Source organism: Poecilia mexicana, unplaced genomic scaffold (assembly GCF_051168715.1).
Source record: "Poecilia mexicana isolate PSO_F unplaced genomic scaffold, ASM5116871v1 scaffold_23, whole genome shotgun sequence".
NCBI lineage: Eukaryota > Metazoa > Chordata > Actinopteri > Cyprinodontiformes > Poeciliidae > Poecilia > Poecilia mexicana.
The window spans coordinates 5,942,944-5,963,592 of record NW_028263392.1 but is presented as its reverse complement, the minus strand read 5'-3'; the positions used below and the strand labels follow the sequence as shown (position 1 = coordinate 5,963,592).

The following is a 20,649-nucleotide window of genomic DNA, read 5'->3' as shown; positions in this document are numbered from 1 at the left end:
CAGAGTAGTGGCAGCATGATGCTGTGGGGAATCCACACGGGACAGGGAAGTGCTCCTATTAAAAGGCTCAATCCAAGTCCAGACTCAAATCTAGTATAGAAACTGTAGTTAAATTTTAAAAAAAAATTTTTTCCTCATCCTGAACACACCACTCCCATGGTAAAACACGGTGGTGGCAGCATCATTGTAAGAAACAACAACAACTTTGTGTTTCGTCTATTAAATAAAATCCCGTCCAAATGCAGAGAAGTTTGTTGTTGCAACATGAAAAAATGGGAAAAAGCTTAAAGTGCTTGGGATACTCTAACAAAGTCGGACACTGGAAGACTCACTCACTGCTGCCTCAGTCCGCGTCCCTGACGGTTCCCGTCAAATAAATCGAGTTAAAGCGATGATGTTTTTGTGATTGTAATTTGAAAGCCACATTTTAAATCAAACCAATTGTCCAAGAACTTTTCATTTGTAATTAATGGCCTACTATTACCCCCCAAAGCACAAAAACAGGGCTCCCACGCATTTGCTAGAGTCCTATTTGTGAAAAAATTTAAAACATAACTTAAAGGAGTTTGTGTAGAGAGCAAACTTTACATAAACCCCATACTAAGAGGAAAAATGCAAAAAAGGTTGGACAGAAGGAAAGAAGAAATTAAATGAGGAATTAAGGGGAGAAGGAAGATAAAAAAGACACAAAGGACAGAAGGAAATAAGTGCACAAAAGAGAGAAGGAAAGAAAGGACACAAAGGAGGGAAGGGATTAAGGAAGAACATGAAGGAAGGAAACAAGAAATTAACTGTGGAAGGGAAGACGGGGAAATAAAGAGGAATAAAGAGAATGAGAACAGAACGATTAAGGAAAAAATTAAAGGGTACAAAAGATAATGAGAAAGATATGAAGGAAACACAGACGGGAAGAAGGAATTACTTAAGGAAGAGAAGGAAGGAATAACCCAAGGGAGGGAGGATGGATTGGAGAAAAAGAAAAGACAGATCAATCAGTGGAAGATAAAAATGAGATGCTCTAAACTCATGCCAAAAACTAGTAAACTGCATGTTTATTTGTTTGCTTTTATCTCGTTTCTTATACAAACTAACTCCCTGTGTGTCTCCAAAGTGCCCGGTCCTCCACACGCCGCTTCGTTCTGGATGCTTCCATGACTCAAGGAATTGAACGGCGTTAGCGCAGCTTCCTGATACAAACAACACACAGGAGGCTTCGTCGAGCGCCGCGTTTGCGAGCAGAGGAGGAGGAGGCAGGAGGTTTGATGTGAACCCGCCGTGAACCCTGGTGATAATGAATTAAAGATCAAGCGCAGAGCTCAGAGAGGGAAAAAAAAAAAAAAAAAAAAAACTCTATAAGATGAACTACTCCGGGAGATGAAAGCGCTTTGAATCCAGTGCCAGACGGTTCAGACAGGTGAGTTCAAGTTTTCCGGCGGCAGAGAAGCAGCGTGATGAGTGCGGCACATATGGAGGAGGACGTTATGCCTCCTATACGGCGAGACATGAAATAAATACACAGCTACGCATGAGCAATTGGAGCAAGAGCAGCGTGGACGAGTGGGGAGGGGTGGAAAATCTGATCTCTGGAAGCAGATTCAGCTTCTCAGAAATCTTCTTTTCCCCCCTTTTTTTTTTTATCATTTGGAGTTAAATAACGGAGAGGTGTTCGCTCTGACCTCAGGAATGCAGGACAGGAACGGCTTGATGTAAATGTTGGAGTCGTGAACTTTGAGGTCGTGGTCACCGAGCCCCCGGGTCACACCGATGGTCGCCAGGACCCGCGCCTGATGAACAAAACACGTGAATGGTTGACTTTAGGCGCCCAGATTTATGCCCGATCATGTGAAATGTGAAAGCTCCGGGCATTTAAATATGAAAAATAAAACATGTGCAAGTCTAATATCTGCTTCCGAAGCCCTGGATCGACTCCTCTGTGATGTGCTGACATCATGCTTTTGAAAAGAGCAGCTTTTATTGGAAGTGAGGCAACGTTTGCACTGGAGAGGTGACCGAGTTCACGTCTGCGGCGTCTAAAACTCGGCGTTAAAACCTCTTCCTGCGTCAGAAGTTCTGAAACGCAGCCTTGGGTTATTGAATTAAGTGCCAGAACTTTCCAAGATGGAAAATTGTACAATCTTTGAATATGAATCAACTATATTTGAGAGAGAAAAAAAAATTATTGTATGATCAAGTTTGGATCATCTGATGTCTGTTTTTATATTTACCCCAATTTATTTAAATTTCAAATCAAACTCGATCATATTTTCTTAACCGCAGCCCTTCTGTGCTTGTTGATTCATTACTGGTTAAAGTGACTTAAGAGTGATAAAATGTGTGGAGATTAGTATAGAATAGTTTTGACAATAACAGACTTTTAGCAGCTATTAACAGCCCAAGTTTTCAAAAATATATTTTTTATTGGCCTGATGTAATATGCTAAAGTTATATGATTTCTTTTCATTAGGTGTTGGCAGAAAATCATCGTGATCAAGAGAAGTAAAGTTGTTAAACCATCCGTCTTTTGTCTAATTAATCTACGTAATGTGATGGAGTTACTGAAATGCATAAAATTGCAAAAATAGACACATTTTTTTCGAATGGATAAAACATTCGAGAGGAAAGGCAACTGGAAAAGCTGAAATATCCGGTTGCAATGCTACTTGGCTCGGTGTTGGCCGGCGTTTCATAAAAGCAGCGTCAGTGAGGGAGTGGTATGCATGCCACACTTTCCAGATCTTTACTTATTAACAAAAGGAGGAACTCTGTAGAGAATTTTGCCTCCACCTAACAATTATTACTACCTCGTGCATGTTGGCCGTAAAAACATAAAGGGTAAAGAACCAGTCCAGACCAGTTACCTTTTTGCCTTCGCCGTAAATAAGAGGAAACTTGAGATCTTCATCCTCAACAGTCTTGTATGCCCTTGAAGATAATAAAAAAGACTTTTAAGTAAAGCATAACCTGCCATCCGTCATTAATGGAAAGTCAACAAATACACAACAATACGGTTCAAAATTGAATTAATTTAAAGGCAAAGATATAAAGGATGACTTATGTTGTCTGAAATCACACTGACAAGTAGAATTCTGATAAACATTTGAGACTAATTGATATACTGGTTATAAATTAATATAAGTTGACAAAGCTAAGTTATGCTACAAATATAATGATGTAGAGACGTAGCTAACTTATTGTAAAAATGAAGTAAGATGATTAACTAAAAATTAACATCAAACCAATGAGGTCAGCTGCACCAAAAGACCAAAATCTACTTTTTAAAATATTAGCAACAGTCCTTTAAACAGATGAAAATTTAATAAACATCAGCTGGTGAGCTGACAGTATTTGACAAAAAGATAGAAACGGCTTTTTTTTGTTTTGTTTTCAAGCTAATAAAAAAGAGCTAACAGCATCAAGAAATAATATTTACAATATAGGATTTCTGCTATGACTAGTCTTTTAAATAGGAGCCAACTAAAAATTAGCAACACAAACATTTAAAACTAGCGACTAACTTTTACAAAAAGGGGAAATATATTGTTCAATTCGGTAAAGACTAAAAACAAAACAAAAATATTTCACTCATGTACAAATGCTAGCAGAACATTGAAGGAAAAAGTAGCATTTGAAGTTTTTCATGCTAGCCCAAAGCTAACCCGCAGCTGTCTGAACACGAGACGCCTTCTTCACACGCCATTTCATGTTCGTCAGTCCTCTTTTTTTTTTTTTTAAATGTGTTCATTTTCTACACATTTTTGAATTGAAAATGAACCAAAATGTCTTGAAAATGTGACTTTAAAATCTGTAAATCCTGTCCAATTTAGCCTAAACAAAACTGATTAGCTCACTTAATGCATCACTTTAGACTTTTATTTAGACTTCTATGTTTAGATGAGGTACTTGAAAAAGGATATAAATTACAGGTCTACTAGGGAAAGGTATGTATGAAAAGTTTTACTATGATTCCAGCTTTTTTGAGCATAAATTAATTCTTGCATACAGTTATAGCCTCAAAAAACAAATATTTTGCAATTATCAGACATGCGTCACAAAAACCTTTACTTTGGTTAGTGCAAATATGCTGCTAATGATATTTCCCATGCTCATTTTATACAAAAAATGAATAGATCGTTATATTAGGGATTGCGTTCTTTGGTCAGATTGTCAACAACTACAACAAAGAGGAATTTACTAAAAATAATACAAATAACACTTAATCCTGTTTCCCTATAAAAAACTAAACATAAAACATTTGTTTGCAGAAAAAGACAATACTGAGAACAAGAGGCTGGGAGAGTATGAAGCGTTCAAAGCACTAATTCAAAGAGCAAATCTGAAAAAAACCCCAGACTTAATACTTTGATGTCGGCTTCAAAAACCTCGTAGCCGCCTTGCCGATGTGCTTCAACCAACGAGATCAGATTTGGCACCAAAAGTCAGAGGAAAACATTAACAACTTCAAACGGCTTCACATCCACCCAGAGTTCGCTCTCTCTGTCAGACTGTGCTTCTGTCTGGCCATTAGTCTCTTCGACGCAAGCGGTGAACTTTTCCTGACCTTCCCGCGCCCAAAGCAGCAGATTCTGTCTGTCTCTCTTTTTTGTGTGTTTAAGCAGGAAAGTGTGAAATGCCAGCATCAGCAGTCCTCCCACCCCTTCTCGTTCAGCCTCTCGTCACACTCTGAATTGTCTTGCTAGTCTTTAAAATAATCCCCGAGCGTAATCCCGCTCATCTTGCTTTAAATGCATCGGTCTCTGCCGCATGGACCGTATGGAACGGCATGAGAAAGAGAAAAAGTCATAACCTGAAAGAACTCCAGCCTGTTCTATGTGGGTGATGCAAATCTTAGCCCAAACATGCAACACTTGCACTGCTCAGAGTTTACTCCTCATTACAGCAAGGAGCAAGCTTGAAAATGGCAGCACTCTGCAGAGCCTTGTGGAAGCTGCTCTGCGACGGAGGAAACTCACCACCCGTTCATGGTGAAATCCCTGTAGAGCATCCTCTTGCCCACCTCCTTCCTCTGAACTCTGCGGGGGAACTCCAGGTGCGTGAACTCGTTCCCCAACAGCTGGGGCTGCATGTAGCCCTGCGGGACGGACAATGAGTCAGTCAGAGAAGCTTCATCCGCACTTTTATGCAACTCAGATTTTCTCTCTTAAACTTTTTCCACATTTTGTCGACCACAAAGTATTTTATGTGACAGACTAACAAAAAAAAGTGCAAAAAAATTCCTGAAAGTTTCTGAAAAGCACGGTGTGCATTTCTTAACCCGCGTCTCCCCCGATGCCCCTAAATAAAACCCAGAAAAGAATAATACAACACATGAACCTTTATTCCCAAGGTGGGAAATGTGGATGTTGCAGAAGACATAAAAAAAATGCTCACAAAAAAATTATAAACAAAATTAATAAAAATCAATATATGCATAATAAGCAGAAAATGTAATTTCTGCTTATGTTACATTTAAAATAATTTAACACTACAAGGTTGGGCAAAAAAAGTAAACAGAGGTCTCACTAAATCCACTGTGAGACATGGTGGTGGCAGGATCATGCTTTGGAATTTTTTACATACAAGAACCTTAAAAGTGTAGTATGGATATATATATACATTTACTCTGATGCCCCAAAATAAAATCCAGGCTAACCATCTGGAAATTTCAGGAGAAAACATAGGAGACATTTTCCTTCCCCTTTACAAATATTGCACTACTTCCCCCATAAAATACATTAAAAGTTTGTGATTGCAATGCGACAATGTGTGGAAACGGTGAAGGGTTGTGGACACACTGAATTTGCCAAGTATAACAAAATATTCCATGTGTTCTGAAACGAAGAATAAAGTAAAAAAAAACAAAACTGTCCAACCAGGAACTGGAGTCGCTGCCGTTCTGACTCTGGCGTGAACTCCGTCGACATGGAAACGATCTCGTTGTCTCTAATGATGATGGCCCTGCAGGACGTGGCGTGGAAGTTTTGCGATGAGAAACGACAGAAGAAAATCACAGAGGCTTTGACTTCACATCTGAGACGTACCTGCTGTCGCCTGCGTTCCCGACGTACAGCTTCCCCAGGAGGTAAACCACGGTGAGCGCCGTACATCCGCCGCTGATGCTGTACACTTGTTTCTCCCTCTCGATCTGGGCGTCCTGAGGAAAAGGAAACCAGCAGACGGTTTGATGACACACAGCGTATGAAGACAAACAGAAAATCTCCAACGTCCACCCAAGCTCATGTAGACAGCAGAGGGAAACACATTTTTATTTTTGCCAGAATAAACCTAATATTTGATTCAAAATGTCCTGGAGTTTGCTGCCACAAAGTTCCCAGAATCATCTTTTGTTTCACAATAGATCCAAGAGATGAGTCTGTTGCTAAAAATAACTACATGTAACCAAATTAGCTAAAGTGACATGCCAGGACAGTATTATGCCTCTGTATAATATTGTCAAATTTATGAGTGGCAATTTTCTTCCAACAGCAACATAAATAATTCAGATATTATACTTTATAAAGGCTCCCGTTTTAAATATAAGAGCTTCTTTTCACTGTAAGAATAGCAGAAACGGGGATTAGCTTACAAGAAGCTTCACGTCGATTTTGTTTTCTGAGCAGCAGCTTGCGAAGCCGACTACTGCCATCTAGTGGACACACAGCAGAAATGCACCCCAACGTCTTAAAAAACAACTCTGAAAACGAAACTCTCTAATCGTTGTTTTAATGAGAAAATAAATATTTGAAACATCTGGAAAGTCCCTTCTCCATGGGAAGAAAAGTGCGTGGCACAGTACCAGTAATGGAAACATGAGACAACTCAGGTTTGGGGTTTGCTTCTTACTCATAATTTTGAATACCATCACGAATAAACATTGGTATCAAAATTTCCAGCAAGGCTAACTTTTCCCAAAACCCGGGAATGTTTATGTGAATTTTCTCGCTTGATAGCACAATGCGTCACAAAACAAAACAGATACTAAAATATCAAAAGCCGCAGGGGCCATTCTCAAGAAGAGAGGAGATAAAAGAGAAAGTCAACATACTGACTTTTCAGATGACTAAGAAAACAGGGAGGGGTCACCGGAGTTCAGGGCTTTGAGATCGATTAAAAAAGATAAAACCGTTAAGATGAAGAATTATCGGTCAAAACTGTAAAGGAACTGGCAAAATCAAACTTTTAATTTTCTTTTCGAAACTGCAAAAGGAGCTTTAATTCAAGTTAGGGAGCGGTATTTATCATATCGCTGACCATCTAAATACATTTTTTAGAAGGTTTTGATTCAGTGTTGTCACAATAAAGTCCAATTACTGATGCTGAAAATCCCTAAAACTCTCCGTATTGTCGGAGATTATAATTTTTTACTATTTTTCTAAACTGATCATTTGTGTTTGTGTGACTATCATTGCTGTTCCATGCAATCACAGCCATACGGTTACCAAAACAAAATAATAAACAGTTTGTATCATCGCTTTTTATCGACAATAATACCGTGATAAAACTTAAAGTCCATATTTCTAATAGAGTTCCCTGAATGCCTCCTAAGCCTCGTCCTCCATCACGCACCATCTCCTTGAAGGCGTTCTCTATCGCTCCGATCACCAGGCTCTCGTGTTGGACCCTCTTCTCCATGTAGAAGCGCGGCGGAGGCGGGGTGCTGCTCGGCGAGCTCGGGGCGCCGGCGGCCCCCCGCAGCGAGGCGGCCCGCGTCAGGGCGCGGTGCGGCCCCGGGGGGTTTCCCTGCAGGTAGGGGCTGCTGTCGGGCTCCTCGCCCAGCACGGTGGGGGGCGGCGAGTGGAAGTTGCGCAGGATCTCGATGACGGCCTGAAGCTGGCAGGCGATGTGGTGCTGCAGCAGGCGGGAGGCGACGACCGCCGCGCCTGAGCCGGCGTGACCGTCGAACAAAGCCCAGTAGTGGAAAACCAGCCCTTCGCTCTCCTGCAGATGAAACATGGACATGTAAAACATTTTTTGTGGTGGAAGCCTAAAAAAATAACTCACCATTCCTATAATGACATACAGTGGAGAAACTGAGAACATGAAAGGCCAGGCACTTATCGTATTGTATCGTTTACATTTCATAGGAATTTTGAATTATTGCTGCCACAAGAATTTCCAATTAACTATGTTTCAAACTCCACTAAACTGTCCCTATTGTGGCTAGCTTTGCCATTTTCCCTGCTGTTTGTTCAATAAGAGCATCAATAAATACCAATACATTTTAAAACAAAGGTATCTTATGGTTATATCTAAATATGACAGCCTATGTTTCAAGCCAGCTATAAACTTTCCCATGATGAAGGAGCTGGCAGAGAAAATGTAACAAGATCATGTGCAAAACTCAGAGAATAACACCAAAACTCTCGCAAAAGGGTGACGAAAAGGGCGGTCCTACTAAACACTGATTTATAAACGATCATGACCGTTTTATGATTTATTATTTAAAAAATGTTGAAAACATTGCCTCATTTCTCCTCCTCAAAATTCAGCCCCGTTTGAAACCACAGCAAAATACAAAGCAGTCTGTGATTGTGAAGTGACAAGCAATGTTTCCAACACACTTTCAGCAGCTAAATGGGACAAAATCATACCAGTAAACGTGGGCATGTATATTTATATGTGTTAATATTTTGATTATAAGATTATACATTCGTGCAAAAGAAAAAGAGAAGCATAAATCATCAGCTGGATCCGTTTCCTCCAACAATGACTCTGAAGCAGTAGGTTCTGCTGTAGATGTTGGAAGGAATGCAATGATGTGCATTGCACCTTTACGCAGAATTCCTCTCGCCAAATGTCCCTATAATGTCATCGTTAGCAGCATTGGAGGAGGTTGTAAACGATGACTAACGCTGGCTGTGCATGGAGACCTGCCATGACTCATGCATTCCAGCATTGAGGGAGCCGGCGAGGTCAAACCTCCATGCAGGAGCCGTCATCATTTCTGCTCAGCGTTATTGGGCCGTCACAGAATGGAGGCCTGTTTAATTTTCTGTCTGTGATTTCAGGGGTGAAGCAGGGCATAGATGTTTGTGTTGTCATGATTCAGGTTTTTGGTGAGGTGAGATGAGACGCAGGCAGGCCCAGGATGATGATGAAAATAATTTATTTTAATGATAAGTCCAAACAGAGACGGCACAGGGAACAGACTGACGACATAGCACACGACGAGGATCCGACAAGGAACACTGACAACAGGAGGGACTAAATACACTGGGAGGGTAATCACAGGAACGACACACAGCTGGGATCAATCAAGACAACAGAGACTCAGGGGAAGACAGGACTAGACAGACAGAAACTACACAGAAAACACAGATCCTAACAGTACCCCCCCCTCAAGGGCAGCTACCAGATGCCCAACAGAAAAACAAAAAAACAACCCATCAGGGAGGGCGGAGGGGCGACGAAAGGAGGGCCAGAGTCCAGAAACCAAACCAAAAACAACCCAACAGGGTGGGCGGGGGGGGGGCGACAAGGCTAGAGTCCAAAACTAAATCCTCACAGGAACAGAAAACAGTCCGGGGGCCGCCCACGGCACAGGAGGCGAAGCTTGGGCCGCGGTGGGCGGCATCTTCGGCGTAGGAAGCGGACCCCCTTGGGCGGGTCCGGCGGTCTCTTCCGCCGGCGCAGGAAACGGAGTCCCGGAGACGGGTCCGGCGGGCGTCGCCGGCGCAGGAAACGGAGACCCGGAGACGGGTCCGGCGGGCGTCGCCGGCGCAGGAAACGGAGTCCCGGAGACGGGTCCGGCGGGCGTCGCCGGCGCAGGAAACGGAGTCCCGGAGACGGGTCCGGCGGGCGTCGCCGGCGCAGGAAACGGAGTCCCGGAGACGGGTCCGGCGGGCGTCGCCGGCGCAGGAAACGGAGTCCCGGAGGCGGGTCCGGCGGGCGTCGCCGGCGCATGAAACGGAGTCCCGGAGGCGGGTCCGGCGCTCTCCTCCGCCGGCGCAGGAAGCGAGGAGGCGGGTCCGGCGGGCGTCGTCGGCGCAGGAGGCGGACCCTCGGAGGCTCCGGTGGGCCGGCTGGAGGGCCGGCTGCAGGCTCCGGAGACTCGGGAGGAGGGCTCGGAGGCACAAGGAGCTCGGGAGAAGGGACCGAATCAGCAAACTCGGGAGGAGGGGGCACTAGAAACTGAGCAGACTCGGGGGGAGCAGACTCAGGAAACTCGGGGGGAGCAGACTCAGCAAACTCGGGAGGAGGGGGCACTAGAAACTGAGCAAACTCGGGGGGAGCAGACTCAGGAAACTCGGGGGGAGCAGACTCAGGAAACTCGGGGGGAGCAGACTCAGGAAACTCGGGGGGAGCAGACTCAGGAAACTCGGGGGGAGCAGACTCAGGAAACTCGGGGGGAGCAGACTCAGGAAACTCGGGGGGAGCAGACTCAGGAAACTCAGGGGGCTCGCACGGAGCAGACTCGGGAAACTCTGGGGGCGGAAGCAAACGCCGCCTCGGTGCGGGGACCGGAGGCAGCGGGGACAGACGCCGCCTCGGTGCGGGGACCGGAGGCAGCTGCAGGAGGGGCCCAGGGGCCGGGACCTCCGGCGGCTCAGGGCTGCGGTGACGGCTTTGCCCAGGGGCCGGGACCTCCGGCGGCTCAGGGCTGCGGTGACGGCTTTGCCCAGGGGCCGGGACCTCCGGCGGCTCAGGGCTGCGGTGACGGCTTTGCCCAGGGGCCGGGACCTCCGGCGGCTCAGGGCTGCGGTGACGGCTTTGCCCAGGGGCCGGGACCTCCGGCGGCTCAGGGCTGCGGTGACGGCTTTGCTCCACTCCAGGCAGGGGGATCGCCAGCCGCGATCCCCACAGAAGAGCTCCGCCACAAAATTCCTCCAGCGGAACTTCTCCGAACCACCGCCAAGCGCTCCACCGTCTAGTCCGCATCGTGCGTCTCTCACCTTCTGTATGGTCGGATCCTACTGTCATGATTCAGGTTTTTGGTGAGGTGAGATGAGACGCAGGCAGGCCCAGGATGATGATGAAAATAATTTATTTTAATGATAAGTCCAAACAGAGACGGCACAGGGAACAGACTGACGACATAGCACACGACGAGGATCCGACAAGGAACACTGACAACAGGAGGGACTAAATACACTGGGAGGGTAATCACAGGAACGACACACAGCTGGGATCAATCAAGACAACAGAGACTCAGGGGAAGACAGGACTAGACAGACAGAAACTACACAGAAAACACAGATCCTAACATGTGTTTTATCTCTGTTTGGATGAATCCTTGACTCCCACCTCTCTGTTATTTCTATTACAAAGCGGGATTCGGGAAAAGCCACTAATTTGTCACAGTTCGGTTGACCGAATATCTGGAGAAAGTCAATGAACTCAGGCGCCTGCATTCCACCTGTGTTAGACTGGTTAAATGATAACTAAACTTTCAAGCGTTATGACTAAAATATGATGATTAATTTATGTGATAAAAACATTTTTTTTTAGAATATCAGACTTTACTGTATTGTTGCACTTTGCTCGATTTTCAAAAACTGCAACTATGTTCGTGTCATCTGACTCGCGCTGCGCACTTTTACTCCCTACAGCAGATGTCTGTGAGTGAGAGATTTACAGTACTCTGTCAACTTCTTCTGTAGGTATTGGAACTGCACTGGAATGAGTTAAGAACTGGATTATCAACAAGTCACATCAAAACAGAGAGTAAACACGCTAACGTTAGCCTAGCATTTTAGCAAGACATCGTTAGCAGGAGGAAGAGTTCATTGAACATCTTGCGTTGAGACAGATAGGTGGCATTTTAGGTGATTTATTGCCGGAAGCAAGTACAACTTTTTATAAAGCACTTTTCACAGACAATGTCACAATGCACTGTGCAACACTAATCAAAGTTATACAAAGTATTTGGTTAAAAGCTGACCCACATAATCAGGAGGATACAACAGAGATATAACAGGACATCATCGGCGTAGATGTGATAAGAAATGTCACAGTAAGATTGAAAATTCTAGCAGGTTGAGGAATATTGAAAAAAAGAATAGGCCAATACCCTGCCTGCCTAGGTGGGCCCCATATGGGGGAAAGGTGGGCAGACATATGGGTCCCATATGGGTTTGTCCGTGGGTTCCATTTAGGGCCCATGTAGGCTGTTTTCTGTTTTCATTCTTTTGACACAGAATAGCATAGCAAATAAATATCTGTGACAATGTTTTAGTTATTTTTAATGTGGTACACAAAGTAATTAAAGTAGAACAAGCTGATTTTAACTGGTTAGTTAGTCAGGGTGTCTGCAGTAATCTGCTGCTCAGCAGACACACTGCTGGTAGCTTGTTGGCTATAAAACAGTGTTACTATAAAAGGGATTTTATATCCCATGTAGGCTGTGGCCCTACATGGGCCATAAATGGGCAAACCCATGTGGGGCCACCGTACAACCCGCAGACAAACCCATATGGGAGAGGAGCAGAGCAATACCGTATCTTAGAGCAATGAAAATATTAAAGTCAACCATGACGAAATCAGTGTAACTTCAAGACACTTTTGAGAATTTAAGTGATAGTTATTTAAGGCACCATCACTTAGTGCCTTAAGTGACACTAAGGCACTTAAGGCCTTAGTGCCTTAAGATTTGGTAATCTTTACGTTACCAAAGAAATATCACAACCACCTTTTAAATACTCGCTAACTCAGTCATTCTGCTTACAGATCTGTTTGAGGTCACATTAAAGGTGCATTTCATGCATCACTAGATTCTTTTTCAATCAATAACGTGGCGTCATGTTAAGTGCCTATAATAATAAACAAGGGAAGCACATTACAGTGGTATCCGTCTGTCTTTTTTGAAAGAGAACTACATGTTTGTTTGCCTCCATGTTCCTACCTCGCCCATCATGTGTTCCACGCGGAGCCCCAGGGCCTCGCCGTTGGGGAGCGAGTTGCGTCTCTTGGCCGTCGGGGTCTTGCTGGGCGTGGAAGGGGGACAGTAGCTCATCGGCCTCCTTCTGGCCACCACCACCTCGCAGCAGGCCTGGTCCTCGTTCAGCGCACTCTTACCAGCATTGATCACCCTGGAAAAAAAAAAAAAGAAAAAGAAAAAGGGGCATAATGTAGAGAGCTCAGGCGATGTTTAACTGCAGGCTTGCCCTCCGCTCTTTCAGAAGGAGTTTGGAACATATTTTAGTATCCAAGTTTGCGTCACAGATCCCATGTGGCTGTTTTATGGATCACTGCAAGGTCACAGCAATTACAACCTCTACATTTATCAGAAGCAGCTGCCTCTGCAATTTTAGGTTTACAATTTAGATCAAACTGTTAGTTTGTGCTGCTGCTTTGACTAGATAGCTCTTCCTCATCGCTACTGCTGAAGCGGCATGCAGCATTTTCACCTGCAGAACTGGAAATATTTTTGTGTCTTGCTTAGATTAATATGTCTAATATTTGGAACTACACGGCTGTGACTGAGCCTGTCGCAATAACCAATTAATTGCATGATCAATTAAAACGAGGTCAATTTCCATCCTGATGATAATAGTTTTTGAAGGGCAATTTTGTTTACAGACTTCCTAATCAATTTCATTTATGGTTTCACTTGTTTCCTTTTGTTTTTGTTTCCTTTTGTTTATTGTGTTTGGTCTTTTTTTTTTAAAGTTATTTAAAATATCTTCCAGTTTCTGTGTTAAATGTTCTTGACAAAATGTTGTGTTTATTCATCTTTGAGAGGGCAAACTTGGATTATTGTGCTATTATTAACATATTACTTGAAAATGGTATTAAAACAACAATGTTACAGTTTATTGCAGTAATTTCTGGGACAATTTATCATTCAGCAAAATTTGTCACTGTGACTGTGGCCAGCCTCCTGATTTTCTGCGTCAGCTTTTAACCAAATACTTTGTATAGCTTTGATGCACTTTGTTTAGCTAGATATGATTTGCTTATCTGATAATGTGTCTTATGGGAGGAAATGAAGCACATTGTGTGCCTGACTGTAACAAAGTAGTTAAATATACCTTAGCCTAATTATTCAGAACATAGATTAGAGTGCGCTCCTGTTGGAGGCACTTCAGGCACTTAGCTTGCTGATATTAGCGAATCTTCATCGGCACAGACAGAGCATCTGCATAGTGTAACATGACACTAAATATTATTATCAGTTAACTTATCACAGTGAGTTATATGCCGTACTTTACACTAAGTACACTTATTCTCTCTAGGATTATAATACACTGGGGGAAACCCTGCAAGAAAAAAGGCAAAAGGCTATGCAACAAGACTTAAAAAATAGATATTTAGTTGAAAGGTACAAAAAACACAGTGTTCTAAGTGTTGCATTGCAAAGCATTCGTATAATACACCCTGCATAAATTTGTTTTAGCTACCCTCTCAATGTCAGTAAACTTGTTGAAAAGCTGCTCAAAATAGCCAGTTTAATTAGGCTCAAGAAAACAGTGGGAAAAAAAGAAAAAAGGAAGGCCGGTGTGTCTGACAGACGTATCTGGAGGCTGTTGTCAAAGTGTGATTGTGTGAAATTGGCAGGTCTATTAATAGACTCAAACTCTGGGCTGTTTTCTGCTCGGCGGCGTCCATGTCTGCTCCTCAACCCCAAAGATCTGTTAGCTTCAGATAGAAGCAGAGATAACAGGAGGCAGAGGGCATGGAAACCAATATCACTTGATCAATTTAATTCTAATGTTTAACAGTTTTTCATTCATAGATTGTCTACTTTTACATAATTAAAGGAGTTGTAACTTGGTGGTGAAGATGGTTGCTGTGTTTCTTGTGTGGCTGTATAAAAAATGTTGCCAACAATTTTAAGTGGGCGTGGCTACTGCTCTGAAGTACGTTCTGTTGATAAAACCGGTGGCCTATCGCTCTTATGGATGCAATATTTAGCGCCATAATAAAATCTCCCTTGGTGTTTTGTCAAACTTTTTAATTATCGTAGTAATTTGTTGTGTCACTAAGAGCATAAAAGCCTTCAGATATGAGAAACTGAACACAATGACTGAGCTTGGCTGTCAAAACAATATTAGACCAGGCCTTCTGACGTCTATCCTATTATCTGCTGCACACACTTTGCACGTCTAAACACTGAGTGCAAAAAGGCTCTTCCGATATAGGCCGATGGTATATTATCTCAGCTGTGTTGCACTGAGGCTGCAGCTGGTGCCACTGTTTGCATTGGAAGTGCTCCCACAACTCATTTTGTCCCGACTCCAATATTTGCAGAAAGAATGACTTCAATCAAATTTTTGCTTTCCTCCCATTTTCTGCACTATTGCAAGGCTTGTCATGCTTTTTTTTTTTTTTTTTTTTTTTTTAAGCATAAGATTCTGGGCCAGAGATCAGACGCTTAGATGTAAAAGTTATTTTAGGCAAACCAGTAGGCTGTAAGATACAAAGACAATAAATACAGACCTTAAGAAATTAGGACATCCAGCCAAAGTATGTATGATTTTTCAAAAGTAGTAGCAGAACTAAACAATAACAGATTAGAAAAGAAATATTTTAATATATGCTTCTGGGAAATAATAATAATAATAAAAACTTAATTAGCGAAACAATCTTAATTTATGCTGTTTAAACTGGTTAAATTCACTTCAATAAAAAATAGGGTTCCACTGCGCCAGGCAGTGAGCAATATAGCATTTCCCTCAAATGTACACTGTGTGATAGCATTATAAAGCAGCTTCTCCTGAGAACAACTTAAGTTCAGATGAGACGCCGACTTTTAACTTTTTGTATTTTATTATCAGCTGGAAGGATATTAAAGTCCAATGTGCCTCCAGAGGCAAAATGGCTCCTGTAATGAGAAGAAAAGGGGCTTTAATTACAGATAAACACTGATCTGAGCTGAACTCATTACCTCCAACAATCCGCTCGAGACCCTCCGTCTCTTTTCTGAGGATTGCGGCGAGATGAGCGTGTGATAAATTAAAAGAACAGACGGAAAGAGGCTTGGTATTTTAGCATCCAGCAATTTAGGTTATTTCTCAAAGTTAGCAAACTTTGTTGCGTCATGCTACAAAAACATTCTTTTAATAGTTGGAAATTACTCCCCAAGCTGTTAAAAGTAAGTGCAGGTCAGGAGTTGACAGCGTTTTGTCTCCCAAGACTCGAGGTGTTCAAGAACAGTGTTTAAGACAAATTTGAAATTAGAGTTCACTACAATAATTTTCTACCTCTTTTTCCTTTTCTTTTTTAAACCACATGGCCATAGTTAATACATAAATTACTTATAATACCAAAATTTATGAAGAAATGCCTTCAAAAATTTGGATTTCTTTATAGCTTCCTGCTGCAGGTAGTTGCAAACCGTTGGAGAAGTTGGACAGGCCAAAACAAAATGAGCATGGCAGTGAACTAGAAGAAAAGTGACAAATGTTAAATAAATGTGAATTCATTTGTGGTGTGCACCCAAAATAGAGTCGAGAAATTCTCACATCTGTGGAGGTTTGCAGCTCCTCCAGAGTTACCATGGGGCAACTGATTAATAGTAGATTTTCTTCCTGGATTGCTCGAAATGTAGCTCCGTTTATCTTCTCATTAAGCCTGACGTGTTTAAGTGTCTCTGCTTACAAGCGTCATCACGTTTGGAAAGTTATATTTTGGCCTCATCTTCTTTATACATTTTCATATTTCTCATGCTTTCGTCTTGCCGCTGCTCCATGTAGGCCGTATTTATACATAGCTATCGTATCGTGATATCGTATCGCATCACTGTTTACATTTTCGGATATTACTGAACAGATTTAGGGATATATCCGAACAAAAGGAATTGAATAATGATGCTCACACACACCACACCTAACAGATGTTTCATTTGTGCAAAAAAAAAATATTGCATCTCACTTTTGTAAATGCACAAATCATGCTGGTAGAAAATGTTTTTTGTTTTGTTTTGTTTAAATCAATGCAGGTCAGACTCAGAGTTTAGGTAGGTACCAGCAGTCTTTTTTATTTTTCAGTACTCTGAATGTTAAGTGCATTACCAGAAAAAAACAGAGAAAATTTCAGCCCATTATGTCTAATGGTTTTTGAGATTTTGGGTGGTATGTGTATCTTGGAACAAACCCACCGTTGAAAAGAAAAAGAGGGTGTTTTTGAAAGCCGATCACTCAAAAATTAAATCAATTTGAAAATGATTTGTAATGACATTCTTTAAATATAAAGAAATAAATTTGCAAAACAAATGCACACTATAAATAGCTTACTTTTAAAGTTAATGTTTTTTTTTTAAATATGTCATTTGGAAAAATAAAGACATGGCATTTTTGGGATACCATATTAAAAAATATATGATGAAACCAAGACCCAAATTTCCCCAGCCTGCTTTGTGGTCTTAACAAGCTAATTTTTTTGTAGGAGTCTGGGACTGTCAAAGACTTATTAGGCTGCAAAAACACTTCCAAAGCCAAAAACAATAAAAAATAGACAAAACAGAGTATTTTTTTGACCACTCCCTAAATTTGTATTTTTAATAGGATATCAATAAAACCTTAACTACCAGAATATTCAATAATTTTACTGAACTCCAATCCATAACAGCACAGATTTCTGGGGAATGTAGGCAAAGGAAAGGTTTTAGACCCCAACCTCTATGCAAGGTTGGTGACATCAACTACCTCACTCACTCTTTAGTTACCATAGCAGCAGCCTGTTGAGTAAGGCAGCAGTAATAACTACTTAAAAATAAAATCAACGTTGTCGAGTGAAAACTGGATTAAACAGAAAGGGTCACGTCACAAGTGTGGCAGTATATCGGACATTTAAAATAACAAATAATCATTATTGATATCAGCTGATATGAAAGGGTTATGTCCCGATTGTACGTTTTTTTTTCCAGCCATATCGTCCAACCCAAGCTGATGTGTGCAGGAGAAAAAAGCATCACCAATCTGCACGTGAAAACCCAGCATGTGCTGGGAGGACTGTGGTCCTTTGGATGCGCTGCACCCAGCCAAAGGCTGCATGGATGTGGGTCACAACAGGTGCAGCCTGACCCCCTGCAGCTTTACGTTCCGCTGGGGCCTGCAACAGCCAGTGCACAGCTTATATATTCAGTAAGGTTCGCACAAAGAACATGGGAGCTGCATTACTTACTCAGCGTATCCGGTGGCCCACGGTAATCTCCTGGTTTCCTTCAGGATGAGGATGGGCCGGGCTATGTGGTCCGCGGAGCACTCGATTTCATCCGCGGACAGTCCCAGGAACTCAGGTCTCATATAGGGGAATTTCAGCGGCAAATCTGAAGACGAATTCCCGCCTCCACCGGAGCTTCCCCCGGTCATAATCCCACCCATGAACCCGGCCACGGCCGTCTTGACCCGGGTGAGCATGTTGTTGTTGCCGCCGCCACCACCGCCGCGCCGCGACGCTGTGTCCGTTGGCCGGTGCGCGGCGCCGCGGCTCCCTTTCCCCGGATTCCCCCCCAGCTCGTCCGCGCTGCTGCTCGACGACAGGGCTCGAAAGGAAGCGGTGGCTGCTGGGGGGATGAGGATGAGGAGGAGATGGAGGAAGCTCCTGTGGTAGTTAAGGTCTCATGGATTCAGAGCAGACAACAGTCAGCCGCGACCGGGCAGGGCGATGATAATAATAACAACAATAACAGTGACGCTGCTGCTGGTACACCTCCATAAAGAGTCATTGATAACGGCGTGAACGCGGAAATACGGTGGGAGATTAAGGGGTCACGTGACGCATCCATGGATGAGCACTGCAAAAAAAAAACGAAAAAAAACAAAACAGCCTGCACCACGTATAAGCTGCAAGCGTTAGTGTTTTACTGCAAAACGCACTATATAACCCACATTTTGACTCAGCACTTAAAATTTGATTTAATTATTCATAACAGATAAAAAAAGCCCTCTTCAGTAGTTGACAATGATAATAAATCCTATTATTTATATTGCCCCCACAGCAGTGGGATTTAAAAGCGTGTTGAATCCTCTCTGTGGTTAGACTTACAGGCTATTTTTTGCAGTGCAGAGTGAGCAGCTTAAGGGACTTGACAGAAGGTCAAAGGTAAATCAGTCCCTAACAGCAAGAGATCTGAGACCAGTGGCATTGTAAATACCTGAATTTCTGAGCATTATGGAAACTGCTGCCACTCATTGAGGGATCAAAAAAATGGTGGCTGTCACTGTTCAAAGTGCTTTACATAATCAAAATAAAAACAGAAAGTGGGAAAGAGATTTAAAAAACATAATTAAAACGTAAACAGTGAGAAAGAGAAATAAAAAAGCTGTAGAACTTTAGTTGAGACGCCGTCAACTGGGACTCCAACCCTTTGGACTTTAGTCAAAACGCCGTTTGACAAGGACTCTAGCCTAACCAATAAACAGATGAGATACAAAAATTTTTTTCTAGTTCTTGGGTGTCCCTCCCCTTTCTATTGCCCCCCTGGGTAACTGCCCATATAGCCCATATCAAGAATTGCTACCAGTGATTATTAAAGCCATCTCACACTTTGGGTGGATCCAAGTGACTCAAAAGCAAACATATATTTGTCAGAGTGATCAGAGCCACAATTTAAAACACCTACTTAGAAAATTTCTGTTCGAAATTTAGACTTAGGATCTTATATACCATAAATACTGAGAAAAGTGAGCATTTTAATTCAATTCCCACGTTAGCTTTGGGGATAGAAGCAAAAGACGACCCATTAAGATCCGCCATATGAACTCCTTCATTAATAGTTAACTTTAATGCAACTGCTTTCAAAAATATTCTTTTTTAAGTCAGTATCTGGAAGCTACAATATATAATAATTATAAAAGATTCAGTGGTTAAAAAAAAACTTTACATTTATGAATACTGTATATTCCATACATCTGTACTTTTTGGAGCGGCACACTTTCTGCAGTACACTCTAATTCCTCTAGAGTGCGCTCTAACATCAAGGTGCAGAGGGAAATTCAATATTAACCTGTCAGGGACAGTCTAGGGGTTTTCACAGCGTGTTTCCAGTAAATGCTTCAAACTCTTCTGTGAAACACTACAATAAAGAGGTCTTCCCTCAACGCTCGAGTCCATCTGCTATGTTGTCTCAACAATTTATCTCAAGTATCTGGCTCTGAGCCAAATACTTTATTTTTGTTTTGTTTTGTCCATTTAATCACGTTTGGAAAAATTGCCAGGCGTGTCTTGCGTCGTGGGCTTTCATCTTCCGCGACTTTGACATCATTGTCTTCACCGCTATTATTAGAGCCACATGTGACTGGATTGCGTCTTTTGCCATTGTATTTTTTTCCCCCACCCTCTGGGTACTGAAATGGCGAGAATGTAGCAATCTAGATAATCAGTTCTAGTGAAGCTTGTGGATGAAGCTTGGTATCCATTTATTATCTTAGACTAAATTTAAAACACAAACAACAGCTCCTGCTCCCACAGGTATTAATCATGACCCATATTTTTTTTCATAAACTGATAACATGACTGTTTAATAATCTTTGATTACCCTGAAAGTGTTGGGTGCAATGTGTCACATTTCCTTCCCAGCATCGGGTTCGTGTGAGGATCATGTCATCTTGTGGTGGTTCCTTTCTCAAGTGGCGGGAACATACAGGTTTTGTGAGAGTTGGGACATGATGTATTGTACCCATCAAGGAAGGAGGACACCAGGAAGTTCTTTAAAGACACAAGCATTTTAAAAAGAGTTATAGCGAGGACATAAAGCGGCGCGACACCCAA

At 42.5% G+C, this 20,649-nt stretch overlaps 1 protein-coding gene across 1 annotated transcript; it reads right to left on the bottom strand.

Annotated features, from left to right (window-relative positions):
• Positions 1-318: 318 nt before the first annotated feature.
• On the bottom strand, positions 319-19,539 carry LOC106916609 (protein phosphatase 1H-like). Its single transcript, XM_088003379.1, has 8 exons — positions 18,061-19,539; positions 12,839-13,025; positions 7,564-7,935; positions 6,039-6,151; positions 5,871-5,955; positions 4,971-5,089; positions 2,859-2,922; positions 319-1,784 (listed from the first exon to the last, which is right to left on the bottom strand). The coding sequence occupies exons 1-8, from the start codon at positions 18,294-18,296 to the stop codon at positions 1,638-1,640; spliced, it is 1,323 nt and encodes a 440-aa protein (XP_087859505.1). The 5' UTR covers positions 18,297-19,539; the 3' UTR covers positions 319-1,637.
• Between the last annotated feature and the right edge of the window lie 1,110 nt (positions 19,540-20,649).